This window comes from Bos javanicus, chromosome 22 (assembly GCF_032452875.1).
Source record: "Bos javanicus breed banteng chromosome 22, ARS-OSU_banteng_1.0, whole genome shotgun sequence".
Taxonomy (NCBI): domain Eukaryota; kingdom Metazoa; phylum Chordata; class Mammalia; order Artiodactyla; family Bovidae; genus Bos; species Bos javanicus.
This window is the reverse complement of record NC_083889.1, coordinates 35,909,999-35,932,415: the sequence shown is the minus strand read 5'-3', so window position 1 is coordinate 35,932,415 and position 22,417 is coordinate 35,909,999. Positions and strand designations below refer to the sequence as shown.

General features: G+C 40.7%; 1 protein-coding gene across 23 annotated transcripts in view; it reads right to left on the bottom strand.

Moving 5' to 3' along the window:
* Positions 1-22,417, bottom strand: part of MAGI1 (membrane associated guanylate kinase, WW and PDZ domain containing 1) — a 645,192-nt gene that overhangs the window by 117,387 nt on the left and 505,388 nt on the right. For all 23 annotated transcript variants that reach the window (XM_061396466.1, XM_061396472.1, XM_061396468.1 and 20 more), the window contains exons 3-4: positions 15,286-15,405; positions 37-243 (exon numbers count right to left, since the gene is read on the bottom strand). In XM_061396466.1, the coding sequence (XP_061252450.1) occupies positions 37-243; positions 15,286-15,405 (327 nt within the window). The remainder of the gene's footprint in view (positions 1-36; positions 244-15,285; positions 15,406-22,417) is intronic.

The window sequence follows — 22,417 nt, the reverse complement described above, 5'->3', positions numbered from 1 at the left end:
CAAGTCCACTGAGGGGGAGCATCATCTGGTCTTTACCTGTAAAGCTACTGTTCATTTCAGGAACATCATCCTCTTCCTCATTCTCCGCGTGGACTATGCCAGCATTTTGCATATCATTGTAGGACTTGGTTCGCTTTGGGGTCGACTGCTTGGAGCCAGAGTGAAGGTTTTGCAAGGCATCCGTCGTGATCACTTTCCCACTGACTGGCTGGCTAGGAGGTTTGGGTGTCCCATAATAGTTTCCTAGGTGATGGAGAGACACATTTGCATGTTTTAGAAAGAATACTTTGTTTTTCTCAAGTCTGCAAATCCAAATCTCTTAGCCCATTTAAAAAAAAAAATTTTTTTTTTTTTTTTTAAGATTAGAAAACCAGAACAAACTGTATTTCATTTCTGGAATGGGTAAGAAAACATGTTGGTCCTACCCAGTTAGACATGGAGATTTCAGAAGCCAGGAGGAAAGCTGCATTGTGGTGGGGAAAGAACCTACTAGGGATGAAAACAAAAGCGGCTGTGCAGAATGGAAAAGCTTCATCCTCATTACATTTGAATTTCAATTGGTCACCGTTTCACATATATGCACTAGCATAATGCAGAATCCAATTTGGAGTGAGTGGCACACAAAATAACAAATTCATTACCGCCAGCACCCTTACAAGCTGACACAGTGGAGGTCACCCTCCCTTAATAAGGAAACTCCTCAAGAGGGAACCCAAGCAGTATTTTTTTTAAAAAAAGAGCGTGAGCACCACGTGCCACCTCTTTAACTGAATGGCAGGTCTGACTGGCACAGCCATGTGTGGCTGGAACAAACCCTTGCCTAGCTTTCACAGGAAACTCTGGGTCAGCAGTGGCAGAGTGGCACCCTTCACGGGTCACTTGTTTGGTCAGTGCCCATTTTCATTTTTAGCCACTTCCCTCTAGAGTTTGGCTCAGCTCTGACTCTCATGTGCAAAGTGACTCTGGGCAGGACCAGGATAGGCTTTTATGTCTTAATTTTTTTTTTTTAAATGTGTATATTTTTAGTATGCAGTACAGAAATCTAACTAGTAAAATAAAATATTTACTTTAAAAAGTTAAGTGATAAAGCAATACTTTATAAAATTGACTTTTTAAAATGTGAAGATTAAACTTCAAGTTTAAAAAAAGCAGATATATTTAATAAGAAATTAATTGAGTACATAATAACAATGGTAGCAATGATGTTCCTTTTGAACACAAGTTAACAATTAAGTTATTTTAAAGAAAGTGTCAAGAAAATAATGGACACTATAACAAGATATAGACAAAATCTTGAAGGTAATTCACTAATGGGCAACGTTTGAAAACGACAGCTTAAAATCAATAATATTCAGTGACCATATGACCAAAAGCATCAACATCAGATTGCCAACCGTCCACTTACCATCTCACATCTTTTAGAGTAAGGCCAGATAGACAGATCTTATTAAGCCCTACAAAAAATCCTATGTAATGTCTCTAGTTTTGTGCTTGGTAAAGTAGAATTTGTAAATAATAACAAATCCTATACACACTGTTTCTTCCCAAGAAACACATCCCATTGTCGAACCTCACCACATAGTTAAATCATATAAAATACACATTTTAATGATACAAGCACAGAAGCAGAGAAGACAGGAGTATGATTCTCTGTATGAGACACACAGATATTACAGAATTTATATACATTGCTTTATCTTTATATTAAATTTTCTTTATGAACATTATTTCTTTGAACTACTTTTTGAATCATCGAATTTATGAACATATGCATCCACTTTCTTTGAGAGTGGTGTAAACAGCATGTGTCAGCAGGGAAATCTTGAACACACGTATTAAAAAGAGCAGCAGACTAAAGGGCACCATGTTTGAACTTAAAGGAAACCACACAGAAGCCGATGAGCACATTCTGGTGGCTTACGCTCAATTCAATCACTTCTCTCACACAAGGTGCTATCTCGACCTCTTCAAAACCTTCATTCAGCTTTCTGACTCAAAGGTACAGAGACAGAGTGGAACCAGCGTGAAGAAACGGCATCCGTGTGTGTTTCTAGGGACTAACACAAGTGCAGGGAAAATGCACACACGCATAAGCCAAGACTCAGCGTGTGTTTCTCAACAGGTTACACCAAAGGCTGCCCATTTGATGAAGTTGAAACTCGCAGTTGACGAGGGTCTTAAGGATCTTTCTTAAGTTGAAGGCCGCAGCATTGACTATTTTCACTAACTGAAGATTCTAAGTGGGGTTTAGATAAATAAAACAGTTGACTATTTAAAAAGTAATTTTCATGGTGAACAAGAAATAAAGACAAAGCTCTACCGAATTCTTTATGATCTTTATCATACCAAAACATAGTGTACATTTTTGAGTTAGAGATTAAAGTAAGGCCAATGTCTACAAATAAGAATCTTCCACTAAAGGATGTGATTTAAAAAACTCTTGATTCATAGTTTTATAATTATAATTTTATAACATACATGAAGCTATTGTCATTTAAAAATCAATTAAAACTTAGACATCCTTGTTTATGACAGAAATAAATGTCTGGAAAAGAAATGTTCTACCTAAATTTGACAAATTTATGTGGATTTTCCTCAGTTTTCAAGGGAGGTCAGGGTCTTTCTTAAGTTAGTAAATGATTAGCACGTTTCTCAACACAATTACAAATTCCCCCCAAACAACCCACTTATTCATAGTTGTTTCCTGCTTCTGGAAATCAGTATAAGATTGATTAGAGACAGATAAAGTACATATTATTAGACTGAACCATATGCAACTGTTGATGTAGAAGGCAAACTGTCAAATATCAGCAATTTCATTTGGGTTAATCTAAAGTATAGACATGGAGAAAGCGATGGCACCCCACTCCAGTACTCTTGCCTGGAAAATCCCATGGATGGAGGAGCCTGGTGGGCTGAAGTCCATGGGGTCGCTAAGAGTCGGACACGACTGAGCGACTTCACTTTCACTTTTCACTTTCGTGCATTGGAGAAGGAAATGGCAACCCACTCCAGTGTTCTTGCCTAGAGAATCCCAGGGATGGGGGAGCCTGGTGGGCTGCCATCTATGGGGTCGACAGAGTCAGACATGACTGAAGTGACTTAGCAGCAGCAAAGTACAGATTAATGTATGCTCAACAATCACTGGATCACAGAAAAAGCAAGAGAGTTCCAGAAAAACATCTACTTCTGCTTCACTGACTATGTTAAAGCCTTTGATCATGTGGATCACAACAAACTGTGGAAAATTCTTAAAGAGATGAGAGTACCAGACCACCTGACCTGTCTCCTGAGAAACCAGTATGTGAGTCAGAAAGCCACAGTGAGAACCTTACATAGAATGACTTGTCCAAAATCGGGAAAGGAATATGACAAGGCTGCATACTGTCACCCTGTTTATTTACTTATATGGAGAGTACATTGTGCAAAAATACCAGGCTGGATAGATCACAAGTTAGAATCAGGATTGCAGGGAGGAATATCAACAACCTCAGATATGCAGATGATACCACTATAATGGTAGGAAGTGAAAAGGAACTAAAGATCCTCTTGATGAGGTTGAAAAAGCTGGCTTAAAACTCAACATTAAAAAAACTAAGATCACGGCATCTGGTCCCATCACTTTATGACAAATAGAAGGGGTAAAAGTGGAAGTAGTGACAGATTTTATTTTATTGGTCTCCAAAGTCATTATGGATGGTGACTGTAGCCATAAAATTAAAAGATGCCTGCTCCTTGGAAGGAAAGCTATGACAAACCTAGATAACATATTAAAAAGCAGATATTACTTTGCTGACAAAGGTCCATGTAGTCAAAGCTCCGTTTTCCAGTAGTCATATATGAATGTGACAGTTGGACCATAAAGAAGGCTGAGTGCTAAAGAAATAATGCTTTCGAATTGTGGTACTGGAGAAAACTCATGAGTTCCTTGGTCTGCATGGAGAGCAAAATAGTCAATCCTAAAGGAAATCAACAGTGAATATTCACTGGAAGGACTGATGCTGAAGCTGAAGCTCCAATACTTTGGCTACCTGATGTGAAGAGCCAACTCATCCTATTATGAGGATACAATGAGACAGTCCATTTAATGCTTTTAGCACTTGCAAAAGACTTCATTACAAGGCTTGATACATGCTATAATACTTAATGTTAACAGTGTATGTTTCGAATCTTTAAAAGGAAGCTCTTTACACCTTAGTAGGATGAATGAGACAATGTGTCTGAAGTGCTTGCCACATGGTAACAGAGTACCACTTTACTGACATAAAGGAACAAGCAGGTAAACCTCCCAATGACCAAATAACCTTGAGCAAATTACTTACTATCATCTCATACTTTCTCTGTGATATGATAATGGCAGCATGAGCTCAAATAACATCAAGGGATTACCACGACAATCAAATGATGTAACTTTCTTGAACGTACCCTGTAAACTATAAGGTGTTATAAATACGAGAGAGTGTAATTATTCAAACTTCTCTAGCGTATTACCTACAACCTTTACAGAAAAGCTTCTATCAAGTGGTGTTTCCTAAGGGCAGAGGGTTCCACTTTCCACTGCAGATACATTTTTCAAAATAAAGAATTTAGTGACCCACATTTAAAAACTGATATCTCTGATTCAAGTCTGGATATACTGAGACATGCTGCTGGATAAACTGTAAGGTCTGTTTTCCTGATATTTGTCTCTTATGGGCAATGTTGGTGACAAGTGTGTGACCAAATTCACCAGGACCACACTACACTGTGGTGTTGGAGGAGACTTCTGAAAGTCCCTTGGACTGCAAGGAGATCAAACCAGTCAATCCTAAAGGAAATCAATTCTGAATATTCATTGGAAGGACTGATGCTGAAGCTGAAAAACTCCAACACTTTGGCTACCTGATGCGAAGAACTGACTCATTGGAAAAAGACCCTGATGCTGGGAAACATTAAAGGCAGGAGGAGAAAGGGACAACAGAGGATGATATGGTTGGATGGCATCACTGATTCGATGGACATGAGTTGGAGCAAACTCTGGGATATGGTGATAGACAGGGAAACCTGGCGTGCTGCAGTCCATGGGGTTGCAAAGAATCGGACACAACTGAGCAACCGAACTGAACACACACAATTAAGGATTTCTGCACAGAGGTTTTGGCTCCTATCTTTGGTGTGTCTCAGCCTTTGCCAGACAAACACCTTGACCTCAACCTAGAAGAGTGCCCTAAGGTCTGAGCAGATAAAGGGGCATGGACATAAGAGAGATGGAAGAAAACTTTAAACTTGAGGAATTCCGATGGGTCTGTGAATGAAGTGATTTTTGCTGAATCTGGGATTGGCCACGTTATCTTTCCACACAACCAAGGGCAAGATGACTCGTGCACTCCTCCGTTTACCACCGTTCCCACCAACACTACCTTCACCCGCCATGTATTTACTCACTCCACTCATTTTGACCTCCAGGCATTTAAATTCAAAACCTTGCCCTTCCAGGAAACTCTCCACCTCATCAATCATTTCCACTCTGGTCAGCATCAAGTCAAGCCTATCCAGAAACGCGAACCTTACATAGAATATGCACAAGAGACTTTCTGTGAAGACTATATGGATCACTTAATGGTACTAAGTAAAAATCACTTGAAGAATTATACATGAATAAAAGATTAATTTAGGTTATCACTTGGCAGGCTGCACAGTTTCTAAGAGACACGAGCCTGACCATCCCACAGTCCCCATGTTAGCCAACACACACTTCCTGAGGTGACTGGGCTCTCTCCCAAGTGACAATTGTGCATGTCCCAGCTGCTATTTTCAGAACTGGCTCCACAACACAACTCAGCAGGGATGATGGCTGGGGAGGGAGAGGAGGGCAGGGAAGACGCAAGAGGAAGCCACCAATGGCCATAATTAACAGGCACATTCTTTGGCCATGACCAAGCCAAAGAAAATATTTTCTGACACACAGTTAAAAATTAATGGGGACTGCAAATAAATTTTTAGAGCTTGATAAAATATTGAAGGAGGACTGCAACCCTGAGTTTTAAGCCAGAATGAATCAAATCTTTAAAGCCTTTCACTTTGTATAAATTTAATATTCATTCATTCATTTCCTTACAGAGAACCTCTTGTTATGCTAGGCACTATGCTGGAAAGGCAGAAATGGAACTAGAACATGATTTTCACAAATGCTCTGCATGGTATACATCACTTTTTAAAACTCTGTACAAATAATAGTTACATCAAATGAAGATTCTCTTTTAAAAGGTCAAGGTGGGGCTTGAAATTTTGAATTTCTAACAAGGACTCAGGTGATGCTGATAATACTGGTCCATGGACCACCTTCTGTGCAGCAAAGGTGAAGAAATCAGAGAAAAGAATTCACATTTAGGTCCTTTGTCCTGTAGTCCTATGTTTCTTTAGAACTGGGAGGTGGCAGAGGTGGGGGAGATGAAGGGAGAGATGGCTTGCTTGTCTTTTTCCAAACAGAACAAGCTTTGAAAATAAACAGCAGGACAGGATGACAGTGACCACGAATGGCTGGAAATCTAGAGCATATTATTATCAAAGGGGCAATACTATACCCAAGGGGCAAAAGTTGAGTGTGTGCTCAGTTGTGTCCAACTCTTTGTGACACCATGGACTATAGCTCATCAGGCTCCTTTGTCCGTGGACGTTTTCAGGCAAGAATACTGGAGTGGGTTACCATTTCTTCTTCAAGAGGATCTTTCCAACCCAGGGATCGAACTCGAGTCTCCTGCGTCTCCTGCATTGACAGGAAGATTCATTACCACTGAGCCACCTCGGAAGCCCAGGGTAAGATGTGTGGGGTCCAAAAACCTTACTCTTGCTCTTTGTAAAGCACAAATATGTATACAGTACTTAAGGACATAGATCCAGCATATCTGATTTTGTCTTGGTCTCAAGGTCATGCATGTTTGACCCTTGCAGGCTCTGCAGGCAAGCTTCACAGTTGAACCCCTTGCTGTCTCTGCTCAAATCTCACTGGTTTTCTTTCAGGCCTCATATGCAATCTGTGCCCTCACTCTCCTCACAGCTCTTGCACTCACTCTTCTCTCTGTTTAACTTTCTTTCCTCTGCTTCTCATCCCAATACCACCTGCTGATCCTCTGTCCCCACCAACTAGATCAAAGTCTCCAGTATATGTTTTTAGGGAAGCTTGTATCTCTTCCTTCCCAAGGCCCTTTGCTCAGTTTATCAGGCTATTTAATGAAATGATATCTGTCTTTACCTCTAAACTGTAAGCTCCATGAAGGCAGGATCCACATGTGTTTTGTGCACTACGGCATTCCCAAAACAAACATGGTGCCGGGCACACGGTGCCACTCGGTGATTCTCTGCAGAATGAGTAACTGAATCAAGTGGAGACAGCACACACAAAGCCCAGCCCAGGATGCTCAATACCTATACCGCGGATCTGGTTTTTAAGAGCATGACTCATGGCAGTTTCTTTTCAGGCCATCAATTCTATCTGAATTATCTCAGATCCACATCACTTCACTTTGCCACTTGCTTACTCAACACATGATGGTATCATTCATAAAACGCCCATCACTTTCTATTTATTCTTTCTTGACTGACCTGCTCCACTCTACAAATCTATGATCTGCATGCACAGAAGGATAAGAAGCCCATGCTCTGTAAGTAGAGGTTTGTTCTTACTAGTGCCATTTGGCTTTGAATTTAAGACCAGAAAGGGCAAAGTAAGTTAATAGTGTTGTGATCCTGAACAAGGTAAGGGACCGCTTTCTTTCCAGCCTCGGTTCTCATGTAGAAAGACCAGTACTCGTGAGACAGAGTTTTTGCCAGATTAAACTGGATCACATATATAAAGCACTCAGTACTGTGCTTGGCACAATATGAGCATGTAATAAACCCCAGCATCAGTTGTTCCTGATACTCTAAGCAGCTCTAAGATGTAAAATTGGGTATTGTTATCAAAGCACATATTTAAAGAACGTTAACAAAAAGTTACCTTTATTGTGCATCTACCATATGTTGCTACCTACACATTCACTTATTCTGCTGCTGCTGCTAAGTCACTTAAGTCGTGTCCGACTCTGTGCGACCCCGTAGATGGCAGCCCACCAGGCTCCCCCGTCCCTGGGATTCTCCAGGCAAGAATACTGGAGTGGGTTGCCATTTCCTTCTCCAATGCATGAAAATGAAAAGTGAAAGTGAAATTGCTCAGTCGTGTCTGACTCTTAGCGACCCCATGGACTACAGCCTACCAGGCTCCACCATCCATGGGATTTTCCAGGCAAGAGTACTAGAGTGGGGTGCCATTGCCTTCTCCCTCACTTATTCTAATCATTAACAATTCTACAGAAAAAAAAAATAATATTCCCATTTTCAGACGAAGAAACTGACATTCACACACTGCTTAATGACAGCTGGCATTTAAACATGGATCTGTCTTCACTGTCTATGTTCTCGACTCCAGGAATGGTTGGGGATCTCTGAGCAGAAAGTTAACCAAAACGTCCCTGGGCTTGGCTTCCTTGTCTTGAAAGGCAGAGGAACATACAATTGTCATACAGATTTCCTTTGGTTCTTTCATTATCAACAGAGAACACTCCACAGTGGAGTTTGCCAACAGAGCTTATCACAACAGACGGCTGCTGAGGCCTGCCAAAGAACAGGACTCCAGACGGTCTCGTCTTCTTCAATGACAAACAAGAACTCTCTTCACCCCACCTTTATTACTATGTCCCCCCAAAGCAGACCCTTGGCAACTGCCTTTTTGCAGACCTTCTAAGAAGCAGAACAGTACCATTATTGAAGGCTGACAGACATACTCCCTTCCTAATTAGCATGAAGAGATATGCAACACATAACTACAACTGGAAATGTCACATTGGGACTGCACTTCCATGCTGAGGGAAAAGCTTTGCAAGCTCAGAGTGTATAATCAATCAGCCTCTTCTACCCAGAGGCATTTGTAAAACAGGCATGTTTGGAACCACCCTCATTGAACATTCCGACCTTACAAACTCTCTCCCAGAGAAGTCCCAAGGGCTGGCTGAGGCAGTGACCTGTCGTATTGAGCAAAAATGTCAACAGGAGAAAAAAAAAAAAAAGCAAGGAAAAAAGGAGATGGTCCTTCTGATTTATTTCAAGAATGCCATCCAATAAATGAGCTCAGTGTCGCAATTAAGCTGGGCCAAGGAGGAAAGACACGTTTAGTCTTGTCTTCTGTGTCTTGCCTTGATGTTGACTGCAGCCAGTGACAGAATGAGGAGTTGGCTCAAACTGCAGAGCTGAGACCAATTATGAACTCTACTCATAACTCGTATGCCTTTGTGAGGGGTAATACTTAGGTTCCTTAAACAGTCACAAAGGGCATCTACTCTGTTGGAGGATACACATAGTATGCCAGCATTACAGCTGATGGGGGTGGAAAATTCCATCATGGAGCCCCTGACACCCCACACCAATCCTGGCTTTTCCCAGTGTTTCTAATCTAAGCAAACAGTACCAACATCTTTCCAGTTTTCTAAGACAGAAGCAGGAGTCATCCTAGGTGGAATATCATCACCTGAATCTTTTATCTCTTCTTCTAATAACTAATACATTAGCAAGTCCACATAAACTTTTCATACCGTTGATATAATAATGTGACACTGTCTTAAAAATGGTGGCTCAGATGGTAAAGAATCTGCCTGTGGGAGATCTAGGTTCGATCCCTGGGTTGGGAAAATCCCCTGGAGAAGGGAATGGCAACCCACTCCAGTATTCTTGCCTGAAGAATCCCATGGACAGAGGTGCCTGGCAGGCTACAGTCTACTAGGAGCTACAGACTACTGTTAGCCCTCTAAGGACAACAATCATGTCTGGTTTTGCTAAACATTTTATCATTAATGGTTAAATGGATGCATGCACAAACTAGTAAGAGAGTCTACAGGAAGAGTATCCATTTCCAAGCAGCAGACTCAGGCAAGATGAGCATTTCAGTCCTGCCTGGAACATGACCTTAGTGAAAGGCATTTGGCCAGATTTGGTCCCCAATTCCCTTTAGTGTCTTAGACATTCTCTTTCTGGACCTTGGTTTTGTTTTCTGAAGAGATGAGCTCTACTGCCTTTCAGTTTAAACTTTTACAACCCTGAAATTCTAAACCCCAAACAAATACTGGACCTGAAAGAATATTCAGAAGGTTATCAGGCCTTGAGGCTTTATTGGTTCACTCTACTTGTCTGCCCTATATATGTCACAGAATGTACATAAGGAAGATCACCTCTCCTCTGTAGTGACATCCTCTTTGGGAGGATTCAAAACTATGTTTTCCAAAAGGAGATTAGCTCTTAAAGATGACCTTAGCTCTCTGAAGTCAGATGACGGAGAAGAGAAAGACCTTCTTGAGTAGGTCCTCAACCATCCTTGCAGAAGCTTTCATTCTAGAACTGCCCTAGAAAATATGGCAGTCATCAGACACATGGGACTATTTAAGGCTAAATTAGTTTAAACTAAATTAATTTTAAAATGCAGCTTCTCAGTCACAAAAATCACATGTGGTCCGTGACTATTGTGTTGGACAGCTCGGAATATTGAACATTTTCATCACTGAAGAAAGTCCTGTTGGATGGCGTTGGTTGTACAGGAAGCAAGAAATGATTCCCTGATCTTCCATCTCTAGCACACACGTTCTGACCTTTTCTTGGTTCACACTGCATTTGCTTTCTCGAGATTCAGGCTTTAGGGTCGGTGCTAACACACCTGAACTCATGAGATCCTCCGACAAGCTTCAGATCAAAGTCCATTTCTTCAAGGGGACTGACCCTAATGTTAGAGTCAATGGAGCGCTCTTGTAGTTCTCTTCTCTGAGCACTCATCACTTCTCTAGAAGCTGTTTAAATTATTTTGCTTCCCAAGATTGAGGAGCTGTAGAGACCCTAGAGCCAGATAAGCCTGGGTTTGAATGCCAGCTCTATCTTGGGCTCACCATGTGGAGTTAAAAAAGACAGTGGGCATCTCTGGGCCTCATACTCTTCTTCTGTAAAATGGGGACAAACTGTCCTCAGCTCATAGGATTACTGGATAATTAAGTGAGTTGTTATACATAATGCACTTTGAAAAGCACTCATCATGTATATACTGAACAAACACTGTCAGAAATAAATCACTATGAAGCATAAGCACCTTCAAAGGCAGAGCTACTTTGATCTTCTGCCCCATACATCACACCCTATGCCATGGAAAATGTTGAAATGAACCATGTAGGCACAGAAGGGCTGCCTTTAAAACTGCACTGCCAGGAATTTCCTCTATAAATCCATTCAAAACAGTACAGTGAGACATTTGTACAGAGGTGTTCGCAGCAGTATTGTTTACAAAACATTAAAAGGTGGGGGAAGGAGGCATATTAAATGTCCACCTGCAGGGGGCTAGTTAAACCAACTATATAAATTCATACAATGGGATATTTTGCAGCATTTATAAAGAATGAGGTGGAACTGCGTGGGGTAACTGGAAAGATCTCCAGGATGTGTTAAGTCGACGGACAACAATACTTAGGTTTATGCCATTTATGTCTACGTTTTCTGAATCTTTGCACCAGACCCTTAACAGAGGTTTCCTGTGAGAAGGAGGAGAATCAATTCAGACTTAAAGATGTTTAAGTTCTTTACTCTAGAAAGAATTCCATAGTGTATATTCATTACTTTTACTTCAAGCTGTTTAAAAGTCTTGCTTTGAAGAGTGATTTGCGTTGCGGTGTTTTCCTCTTTGGAGCCAGGTCAGGACAAGAGGGAAAAAATGTGAGCAAGGGAAATAGACAGTGAGTACCTAGGGAAGTAAATAAAGATATTTTACTGGTAAATCCACTAGTTTACTGACTAGGAGAAGGAGGAGAGAATCCATCCAACAGGGTGGCAATTTGGGGCCAGTCGTGTGTGTAAATATAAGAGCTAACGCTGACGGAGAGCTTACGTGTGTCAGACGCTGTGCTCAGCCCTTTCCAATTATTGTCTCATTTAATCCTACCTATGAGAAAGCACTATTATTATCCTCATTTTACCGAAGGGAAAAAGGAGACATGGAGCATTAAGTAACTTGCCAGAGGGCACACAGCTCAGCAGCAAAGGGGCTGAGACTTAAACTCTGGCAGGGCCACAGCCCAGCCTGCAGGCTTGTTAGTGTCCAATTGACAGAATCCCCATTAAGGGGGCCCAGAGGGGCTCACAAAGATCTCTCCAGCCCTATTCCTGTAACACTATCTGGCATATCATAAAAATTCCATTTTGCTTTCACCTTATGAAAGTCAATACAATACATTCCAATTGCTACCAAAAAATTAGGAGCCGTCTCGTACAGCAGGGAAATCATACAGCCAAAAGGTCAAAATGCTGAAGAACACAGGTAAAAGGCTAAAAGACACTGGACCCATATGCAGCATGAGAATTTCAACTCTAAAATAACTGAATGACATTCACAGAAAGACGGATGACCAGACATTTTCTGAAAAACTTTTTCCTGTTGTTGCCCAGCAAGAAGTTGGGTGAAAGTACTAAGGGTCTATTATCACAACTTTTTAGTTACATCAGTATCATCTTGGCATTTCCAGGAAAGAGCATGGGATCTAAAAATCCAACAGCCGGGTCTGTTTCCTGGCTCTCGCCTTCTGGAACCAGCTGCACAACCTTAACAAAGTCCCAAAGTGCTATCTGGTCTAAGCATCCTCATTGAAAAAGCTGGGGATAATAGCTACCTCTGTCAAAGCGATAAAACTAATGGGGAAAAAAGTGACTCCACCTACGTACCACTTGTAACATAAACACCTCAATAAAATGAGTTGATTTTCTTTTTTGTCCCTGATATGCTGTTACCTAATCACATGCTTTTCTTTTTCAACAAAGTACTCTTTGGCTTTGCACAGCCACTCCCACCCTTAACCTCTCCAAACATGCAAATGAATATTTTTTATATTCTGGATTAAAGCTCCTCTGATGGTCATAATAAGTGATTTCAGACAGGACAACTCACTTTCTTACAGCAAAGAGGATGCAACACTTGCTCTCTTCTTAGCCACGTGAATTTTTAACCATATTCACATTTACAAAAGAACACACTGAAGAAGCTCTTGGTATATCCACTGAGCCCCCATCCCTTTTCTAACCTCACAACTAGGTCAATTCTTTTTATTGGAGGATAAGTACTTTACAATATTGTGATGGCTTCTGCCATTCATCAACATGAATCAGCCATAGGTATACATAGGTCCCCTTCCTCTTAAACCGCCTTTCCATCTCCCTTCCCATCCCAGCCCTCTAGGTTGTCACAGAGCACCAGCTTTGGGTTCCCTGTGTCATACCACTGGCTATCTATTTTCCATATGATAATGTATATGTTTCAATGCTACTTTCTCAAATCATCCCACCCTTTCCTTCCCTCAGTTTTTCCAAAAGTCTGTCCTTTATGTCTGCGTCTCCTTTGCTACCCTGCAAATAGGATCAGAGGTATTATCTGTCTAGATTCCATATATGTGCATTAATATATGATATTAGTCTCACTCTTTCTGACTTACTTCACTCTTCATCCATTTCATTAGAACGGACTCAAATGCATTTCTTTTTATTGCTGAGTAATATTCCATTGTATATATGAACCAGTCTGAACAAATCATTCTTCCTTGGGGCACTCTCAGATCTCCCAGCCCACCAACCCCCAGTCAAATCCCAATACTTCAAGGAAACTACAACAATGGATAACGATGGCTCAGACGATAAAGAATCTGCCTGCAATGCAGGAGACCTGGGTTCGATCCCTGGGGTGGGAAGACCCCCTGGAGAAGGGAATGGCTACTCACTCCAGTATTCTGATCTGGAGAATTCCATGGACAGAGGAGCCTGACAGGCTACAGTCCATGGAGTTGCAAAGGGCTGGACATGACTGAGCGACTTTCACAACAATGGATAACCAGCAATACTCAAAGCAAATCTTCTTGTATTCACAATCAGGAATCTCATTAATATCTACCTAATGTTAAATGTATATTCAAAATTTGGACATGAACAGTAGGCACAAAGTTAACATTCTTCCCTGTCCCCACTGCAAAAAGTGCCCCTGAAACAGAGCAATTATCACGTCAGAGTTATAATGCCCCTAAGAAAATTAGTCTATTTTGTATTCATCCTTTGTTTTTAAATCTCATCTGCAAAATGCCTCTGTGTTCGTCCCATAAATCCAGATTTTGAGAGTTTCTAAAAAGTACACAAAACTTAATAACTTGATCCAGTTATTAACAGTATCATAGTATATCCTTCTGTCTCAAATAATGACACTCAACAAAACAATCAAGCTATAACACTGTCTTCAGAAGATGTAAGTTTAATTTTCTCCCCACATTAGGCTTTGATCCCATCCTACAGATTTACTTTCACCTATGTGAAATGATTTATACTCATGTTATTCAACACAGTCATGTTTTGAAATATTAAAAAATGTTTATTCAAAAAGACCTAGTTAAATAAATTATGGTCCACGTATTCAGGAGATTACTTACTCACTTAAAAAAGAAAACAAAAAGCACTCTAGTACTGAACCTCGAAGACTCAGAAGACATACTTTCATGATATAAAAGAGTAAGATGCCAACTAGCATATATACCTTCTATAAGGGAAGATATGAGAACACATGTATGAAACAAATACATGTATGTGGACACTTGCATATATGTGTTTGTATTTACATAAAAAAAAAAAAAACTTCAGAAGAGTAATCAGAAATGAATAACACTGGTTTTAGTATCTGGGGAAAAGAGAAATGGAAATTAGGCAGGTGGAAGATAGATCTAGGAAAGAGCTTACTTACTGAATACTTCTGAAATATTCTGCTTTGAAATATTCCATGAAAATGTATCATCTATTCCAAAATATATTAAACATCAATTGGTGGTACAAATGACATTCCAGTCCTTTTGAGACTAAAACACCACCACCTATAAGGTCACATTTTATGCTATGAGTCTTCTTCCTCTTCTTTCTAATACCATACATACCCATATTAAACACACACACACACGCCCACACTCACACGTGCCCGCATTTAAATCAACAAATTAAAGGAGAAAAATCCTGGAGGAAAAAAAAAAATCCAAAGTATTTTTAAAGAGTTCCACAAAGCCTTATTCCATATATTTTGTTATTATTAATCCCATTAAGGTGAACTGCCATCTCCTACAGATGTTTAGACTTCACTAGTCCACAGAACATCTCTGCCTCAATGGCCCAGGATCCTCTGCGGTGCCCAGCAGAGAGGCATGCTCATTGCTGCCATACAGATCAGCTCACCTTCATAGGTGCCAACTTCTAGAAGAGTCCCGCTCTGCTCGAGGTCCAAGAACTCCTTCACAGTCAGAAAGTTATAGTCCACGCCAGGCACCTCTCCTTCTCTGGGAGACCGGGTTGTGCCTGTGGCAGACAAGACAAAAGGCACAAGAAAACATCAGTCCACTGAAAGAGGAAGCGCCCCATCCAGGTGTAATTAAAATAACCAGTTCAGTAAGTACCTAAGCTGACAGACCCACCTACTGAGACAGGGAGCTGGCAAAGGTAATGTCTTTCTAGCAGAAAAGCATCCTGACTTTCATCCTCTCGAGCCTGGGCCCCTCAAATACCAGAAAGAGAAAACCAAACACAGCAAGGCAGCCCAGGGAGATTTTTATCACTGAAAAAAATGATGAATGCACTGAATGAAAAGGGTGAACTGTATTTTATACAGACAACATTCACAATCAGCAGCTTTTCGGGCTCCAGTAAATTCTAAAAACATTATCCACCTTAAGCTCAGCCTAAGGGGTTTATATTTTTATCACAGGCCTTGAAATTCTTGTGTTCCTCAATATATCCGGCAACTTCCAATGTAATAAGCCCTTTGAAGAAAATGACACCCGCTGCATAAACACATCACTAGAGAAATTCAATTGCCCAAGATCTGTGGCTGGATACCTCCCAGGGATCAAAATGTTGCTGTGTCTCCATGTAATTAATATGTTTGGCAAAAAGAGGCCACCCGTAAGTTCTGACAGGAGAAAAAGGACACTGCTTTTGGTAGAAAATTCTCCCCCTGAATTAATCTCATCATGCATTCAAAGACTCATAAATATAACAATTCTTCTTATGAAATAACACAGACCCTCTAGAATATTTAAGTCACCCAGCTGAGGTGCTGGGCGAAAGACCTGTCATTTTAGCCCACTCAACCTCGATCAAAAGTGAAGGAGTGTGGTTTACACTCAAACTAAAAAAAGAAAAGAAACCATAAGCACTTTCGGAGTACATACTAGAAATCTACATTAAATGGTAGGGGAGATTAAAAAAAAAAAAAAAAAGCAAAATTCATGATTTCTGCTCCAACATTTAAGTTAGGTAAGGCATACAACCAGCATGGGTTCACTCTGCAAGGCACACTTACCCATAGTGCTTTTAAGTCATTTTTAAAAATATAATAAGTAGGAATTTTCCCCCTTAGTCCTAGTTCTAATTCTCCCTAAAAAGCAATTACATAACCAACTGTATGTTGTCTCCAGTGTTCATGGCAGAACACAGTCTCTGGTTACCTGCCCATGTGAATTCCCATGCATCTACAATGGATATCTAGAATTCTCTTACGTCAAGAAGTCAACACTTCTTACATATTTTACTCAAGCAAAACATTTTTAAACAAGTCCAATTTTTCTAATATCTGAAGTCTGAGTGTTACAAAAAGCTGCAAATTGCCCATAGTACCAGTTATGTTATAAATGTTTGCTTGTCATGCTCAGCACACCAGGACTTTCTGGTATAGAAGCCTGCTTGTGTAGTGTCCAAAAGTCTATTCTTAAACTGTTTCCTAAGTTGTTTCCATTTCTTGCTTCCCTGGCAGACTATGACACCCTTGAGGTACTTTACAATGTTTAAATTTACATCTCGGGTGTCAGGCATACAGTGGGTACTCCGGAAGCATAAAGAGTACCATATACTGCTGTGGAGGAGGTACACATAGAAAGGGAATGATGAATTCATGGTCTGTCTGGTTTCTGAGCTTCTGCTGTTTCTCCGTTTCCTAATCTGTGAAATAAGGACAATAAACTACCTATAAGTTTGTTGTGTGTATTGAATAAGACAAGGCTTTTAAAAGGCCTAGCTCAGTACCTGCTACCAGATACACAGTTTATGTTATTATAGAATGAAATGAGTTGGTATTATAGTTCAAATTATATACATAATTGAGCTTCCCTGGTGGCTCAGATGGTAAAGAATCTGCATGCAATGCAGAAGACCCTGCTTTGATCCCTGGTTGGGAAAGATCCCCTGAAGAAGGGAATGGCAATACACTCCAGTACTCTTGCCTAGAAACTTGCCATGAACGAGAAGCTTGGCGAGCTATAGTCCATGGGGTGGCAAAGAGTCAGACATGACTGAGAGACTAACACTTTCACTCTTTTCAGTGTCCAGTTGAGAAAAAAAATCAAGGCACAGACAAGAACAATAGGACGGAGGTGATAAGAAGCCATGAGATTTCTATTATGAATGGTGAACACTTTAAACAGCTGTAAGAGAGTATACAGGATAGATGTGTTCAAAGTACATCAACTCATCAGGCCAGGCTAGGTTTAGATTTTAAAGACAGAAACCTCTGATGGAGTGTGTAAGAAAAACAGAAGAATAAGTAGCACATCCCTGGGCAAACGGGATGTGCTACTTACAGACATCAAGAAGATGGGGGAATGGTGTATAAGGGAAAAAAAATTAAGAGTTCACTTCTGAATATGTGAAAGCTTGAGATGCCTATCAGACACCTTGGGTGTAGAGAGCTCTGGACAGCTGAATATGTAAACCAAAAAACAGATGGGTGGCTGGGCCCTAAATTTGAGAGTTATCACTAAACCACTGGCATTTGAAGGCAAGAGAGAGAATCTAGGGAGAGAGACAGTATAGAAAAAGCAGTCAAGAAGTCTGACTTAAACACAAAAACTTTACAATTTTTGGAAACTGAGAAGAGGAAAAGATCCTCAGAGGAGATGAAGAGGCAGCTGTCAACAAAGCAGGAGCAGAGGAGGAGGGTGTGATGTCTCAGAGCCAAGTGCAGAAGCTGTTCAGCCAGCTATTTGGAAAACACGAACAGTCTGCATGCATCATACTGGGAAATTCCCGTGTAGGGCAAGAACAGAACCTCTTTGAAACTTGCTGTGAAAGAATCTGTCTTAAATATGTTCTATATGGCAACTCTCACACTCAAGTCTCCATACCAAAATTCTATTAACTAAATCCATCCCTCCATTCCCAGCGCCCCCAAATGCGGGTAAATGAGGAAGACCAAACAGAAGATCTGTTTGGTTGTTTTTTTAAAGTCTTCCACACCAGACAATATTTTGGTTTTTTCTCCCCTTCCTATAATCATCTTATCGTTGACATTTCTTCCAGTCATGTTTTCTGAAACAATCTGTCAGAGTAACTGTTGAGACAACACTAACCTCTGGGACTTAATTTCCTGAAAGGATTGAAAATAATCAAGAACTTGGGGGAAAATGGTACATTGTAGAGGAAAAATGAAAACATGCAGACACCATTTTCCCTTGGAAATAAATACGCTTAGAATGGCCTTTAAACAGCAGGGGAAGGGGGTGGGGGAGGAGTCATCTCCACCCACAAAACCTTCAGGGTTTACTACCCAGACAAAACCTTTCCTCTCTGCAGGCCAGCAGGAGCTTACTGGAGTTATCCTCTGAGCAACCGGCCCTGGGCCTGGTCCACATGATCAGGCTCCCATTCAGAGATGCTAGGGAGAAAGGGCCTGGGAGGGGACCCCGCCCTCTCTTTTCTTTCAGCAGAATGACAGGCTGCCTGCTGGACACACGCCTGGCAGATGGCATTTCAAAGGTTTTTCAGGAGCCATCTGGGGTGGGTACAATTATTACAAACCACACTTCTAACAAAGCCAGAAGGGTTACTTCCTGGCAGAAGAGAAGTAAAACAAATTCTACCATGTTTCTCAGGGACAACGTATTTAAAAAAAACCACCAGGCTGACAAATGGAGGTTGCTTCCAGCTTACTATACCGTCTTTTCTTGGTCCAGCTAGAAACCAGGGCAACAATATCTTGCAGCTACCATGTCTGAACAAACAAACAGAGCTCACCCCTGGCCTTCCAAAAGAAAAAAGAGATAATCAAACACTAGGAAAAAAGAACAGCTTCCACTTATTTGATGCTTACCTATATCTTAGGTAAAGTGTTCAACAGTTAATCAACAGTGCTATAGCTAATCTTTCTCAGAAACACAGAAGGATTGCTATTATACTCACTTTTTTTAAGATGAGGAAGCTGACACCTAGAGAAGCAAAGTAACCTTCCCAAGGTCACATACAACTCAGCTGGGGAAAACTATGATTTGAAAGTTAGGCAATCTGACTTTAGTCATTTGAAATCATTGTTGTCCAAAAGAACGTTCTGCCGTATGGGAAATGTTTCATAGATGTGAGTCTAAGATGGTAGCCACGAGCCACATCTGGTTATTATTATTATTTTTATTAAATACATTTCAGGTGCACAGCATTAAAGTTCAACACGTGTACACATGTAGCTATTGATATGTGGCTAACGTGACAGAGGAACTGAACGGAAATTTTATCTAATGTTAATTACTTTAGATTTAAAGAGGCACACGTGGCTAGCGGCAACTGGATTGGCCAGTGCATTTCTAAACCAGGAGGGCGTTTCCAGTACTATGTTCACTACCATGCCCGCAAAGCACTTTCAGCTTTTGAAATAAAAATAAGAACCATATCAAATTGCTTGAGAAGGAAATGGCAACCCACTCCAGTATTCTTGTCTGGGAAATGCCATGGACACAGGAGCCTGGCAAACAACAGTCCACAGGGTCACAGAGAGTCAGACATGACTTACCGACTTAACAACAACAATCAAACGGCAGAATCTTGTCCTCACACAGTAAACTCATCCTTTAAAAGCCTCTTATCTGCTTTGAAAAATGACAGTCAAGCTTTATGTTTCTTTTGGATATGGTATCTTGGGAAAAAAGTCTTCCTAGATATTTGTGCCATCACTTTTGGCAGCCAAAACAAAAACCAAAAGCAACAAGATCAAAACAAAAGCAGTCCTCCAAAATACATACACACACACAAAGTGAGTTCCTGTGAACACAGGAATGAGTAAATGAAATATGGTAGATCTGCCCTTAGGAAATTTTTTTTTTTCCTCTGTAAAGAAGTACTAGTTAGATGCCCAAGCAGTTATGAGAAAGAATATCTATAATATACAGTTGAGTAACATAAAGTATAAAAATAATCACTGCATTTTACTGAAAAAGAGAAAAGAAAGCCCTATGGGTGCTACATGTTTTCTGAGTTAATAAATAGTTAAATGGACGGAGAAGGCAATGGCACCCCACTCCAGTACTCTTGCCTGGAGAATCCCATGGACGGAGGAGCCTGGTGGGCTGCAGTCTATGTGGTCGCTGAGGGTCGGACACAACTGAGCGACTTCCCTTTCACTTTTCACTTTCATGCATTGGAGAAGGAAATGGCAACCCACTCCAGTGTTCTTGCCTAGAGAATCCCGGGGACGGTGGAGCCTGGTGGGCTGCCGTCTATGAGGTTGTACAGAGTTGGACACGACTGAAGTGACGCAGCAGCAGCAGCAAATGGATGGAATAAATCCTTAACAGCTGTAACCCAAAGAGAGTGGGTGCAGAAATGGGAGGAGAAAAAAAAATGTTTCTTTACATCCCTCTGAATTGTACCACTGTGCTTGTAGTTAGCTGTTTTGGTATTTTATAAATTGAATAAAATAATAAAATAATCCTGAAAGTCCTGATTGATAGGCATCCTACTCAAACAACTTCGATATTAGCTTAATCCTTGCAAGAACATGCCAAAGAATAGAGGCTCCAACTGAATCAACACATAATACGTCCCAAGGTTTCCAACTATAGAAAGCTAGCATCAAGGTCCTCACTACTTGCCTTTAGCTATGAATAGGTTGTGGTTGTTCAGTCGCTCAGTTGTATCCGACACTTTGCGACCTAAAGTTAGGAGAAGGTGGCAATATTTTTCTGCCTGATTTTGGTTTTTAAATTTCAAATCATTCATCACTTACACAGAGTCTTTTTTAAGTGTTAAAATTTAACAAAATGTGCACCAGAGAAGTGAATACTATCAGCCTTTTCTGCACCAGATAAATGAATTTGAGCTCTGCCCTGTTGACTGTCTCAGTACGCATTAGCAGTACCCAAAAAAGTTTGCCTCCAAAGCTTGAGTGGCTGCTTGCTTCTTGGGCACATTGTATGGTTCATAAACTTTCAGTGTACCTGGCACGAGGGAATCTTGATGAGGAAATCAAAAAACTACCTTCCTTATCATCAAGCTCCACAAACTACGGCTACAGAGAACGAGATGGTTGGATAGCATTACCGAATCCATGGATTCGAGTTTAAGCAAACTGAGAGACAGTGAAGGACAGGGACGCCTGGTGTGCTGCAGTCCATGGGGGGGCAGAATCTCACACAACAGTGACTGAACAACAAATGGCTACAGAAACAAAACCAGATTTGGAGCTCATCTGCATTCTCGCCTTATTTCTAGAATTTCTTTTGAAATATCCAGTTCAAGTCAGAAAAAAAAATTTAGAAATGAAACACTAATATGCTATTTCCTACTGCTAAGTGTTCCCAATGCCATTAAGTTTCAAGGCAAGTCATCACTCCAACTGGCCTCAAGGCCAGACTGCTAGTAGAGGGATCATTACTAAGAGTAAATTGTTAATACTCAATGGGATCATCTGATGTTAACTTCATCTGGGTTTTGCTTATCTAAATGTAACGAGACTTTCAAAAATCATAGTCACTCCATCTGCTTACAGGTTAAGAAAACAAGTGTTTATGTTGCTTGAAATTCATTAGATATCCAAGATAACCTCATAGTCTTTATTCTTTAGTTGCCAGAGATACAGTAGAGTAGAACATGTTTTTTCCCCAAATTCACTAAGTTACCTACCACTTACACAATTTTTCCCCAGTGGCTCAGTGGAAAAAATCTGCCTGCAATGCAGGAGCCACAGGTTCGATCCCTAGGTCGGAAAGATCCCCTCAGGGAGGGCATGGCTACTCACTCCAGTATTCTTGCCTGGAGAGTCCCATGGACAGAGGAACCTTGCAGGCTACAGTCCCTGGGGTCACTAAGAGTTGAAAACGACTGAAGTGACTTGGCATGCACGCACACGGTTTGTACCGTATCTTGAGATCAAAAGAAATGCTTAACTGCTATATACCTATTAGAATGGGCTTAAAAAAAAAAAAAAACTTACAGTACCAGATGCTGGTGAAAACATGGAGCAACTGGAACTTTTTAATACATTGTTGGTAAGGATGCAAAATGGTACAGCCACTTGAAAAAGAGTTTGGCAGCTTGTTAAAAAGTTAAACAC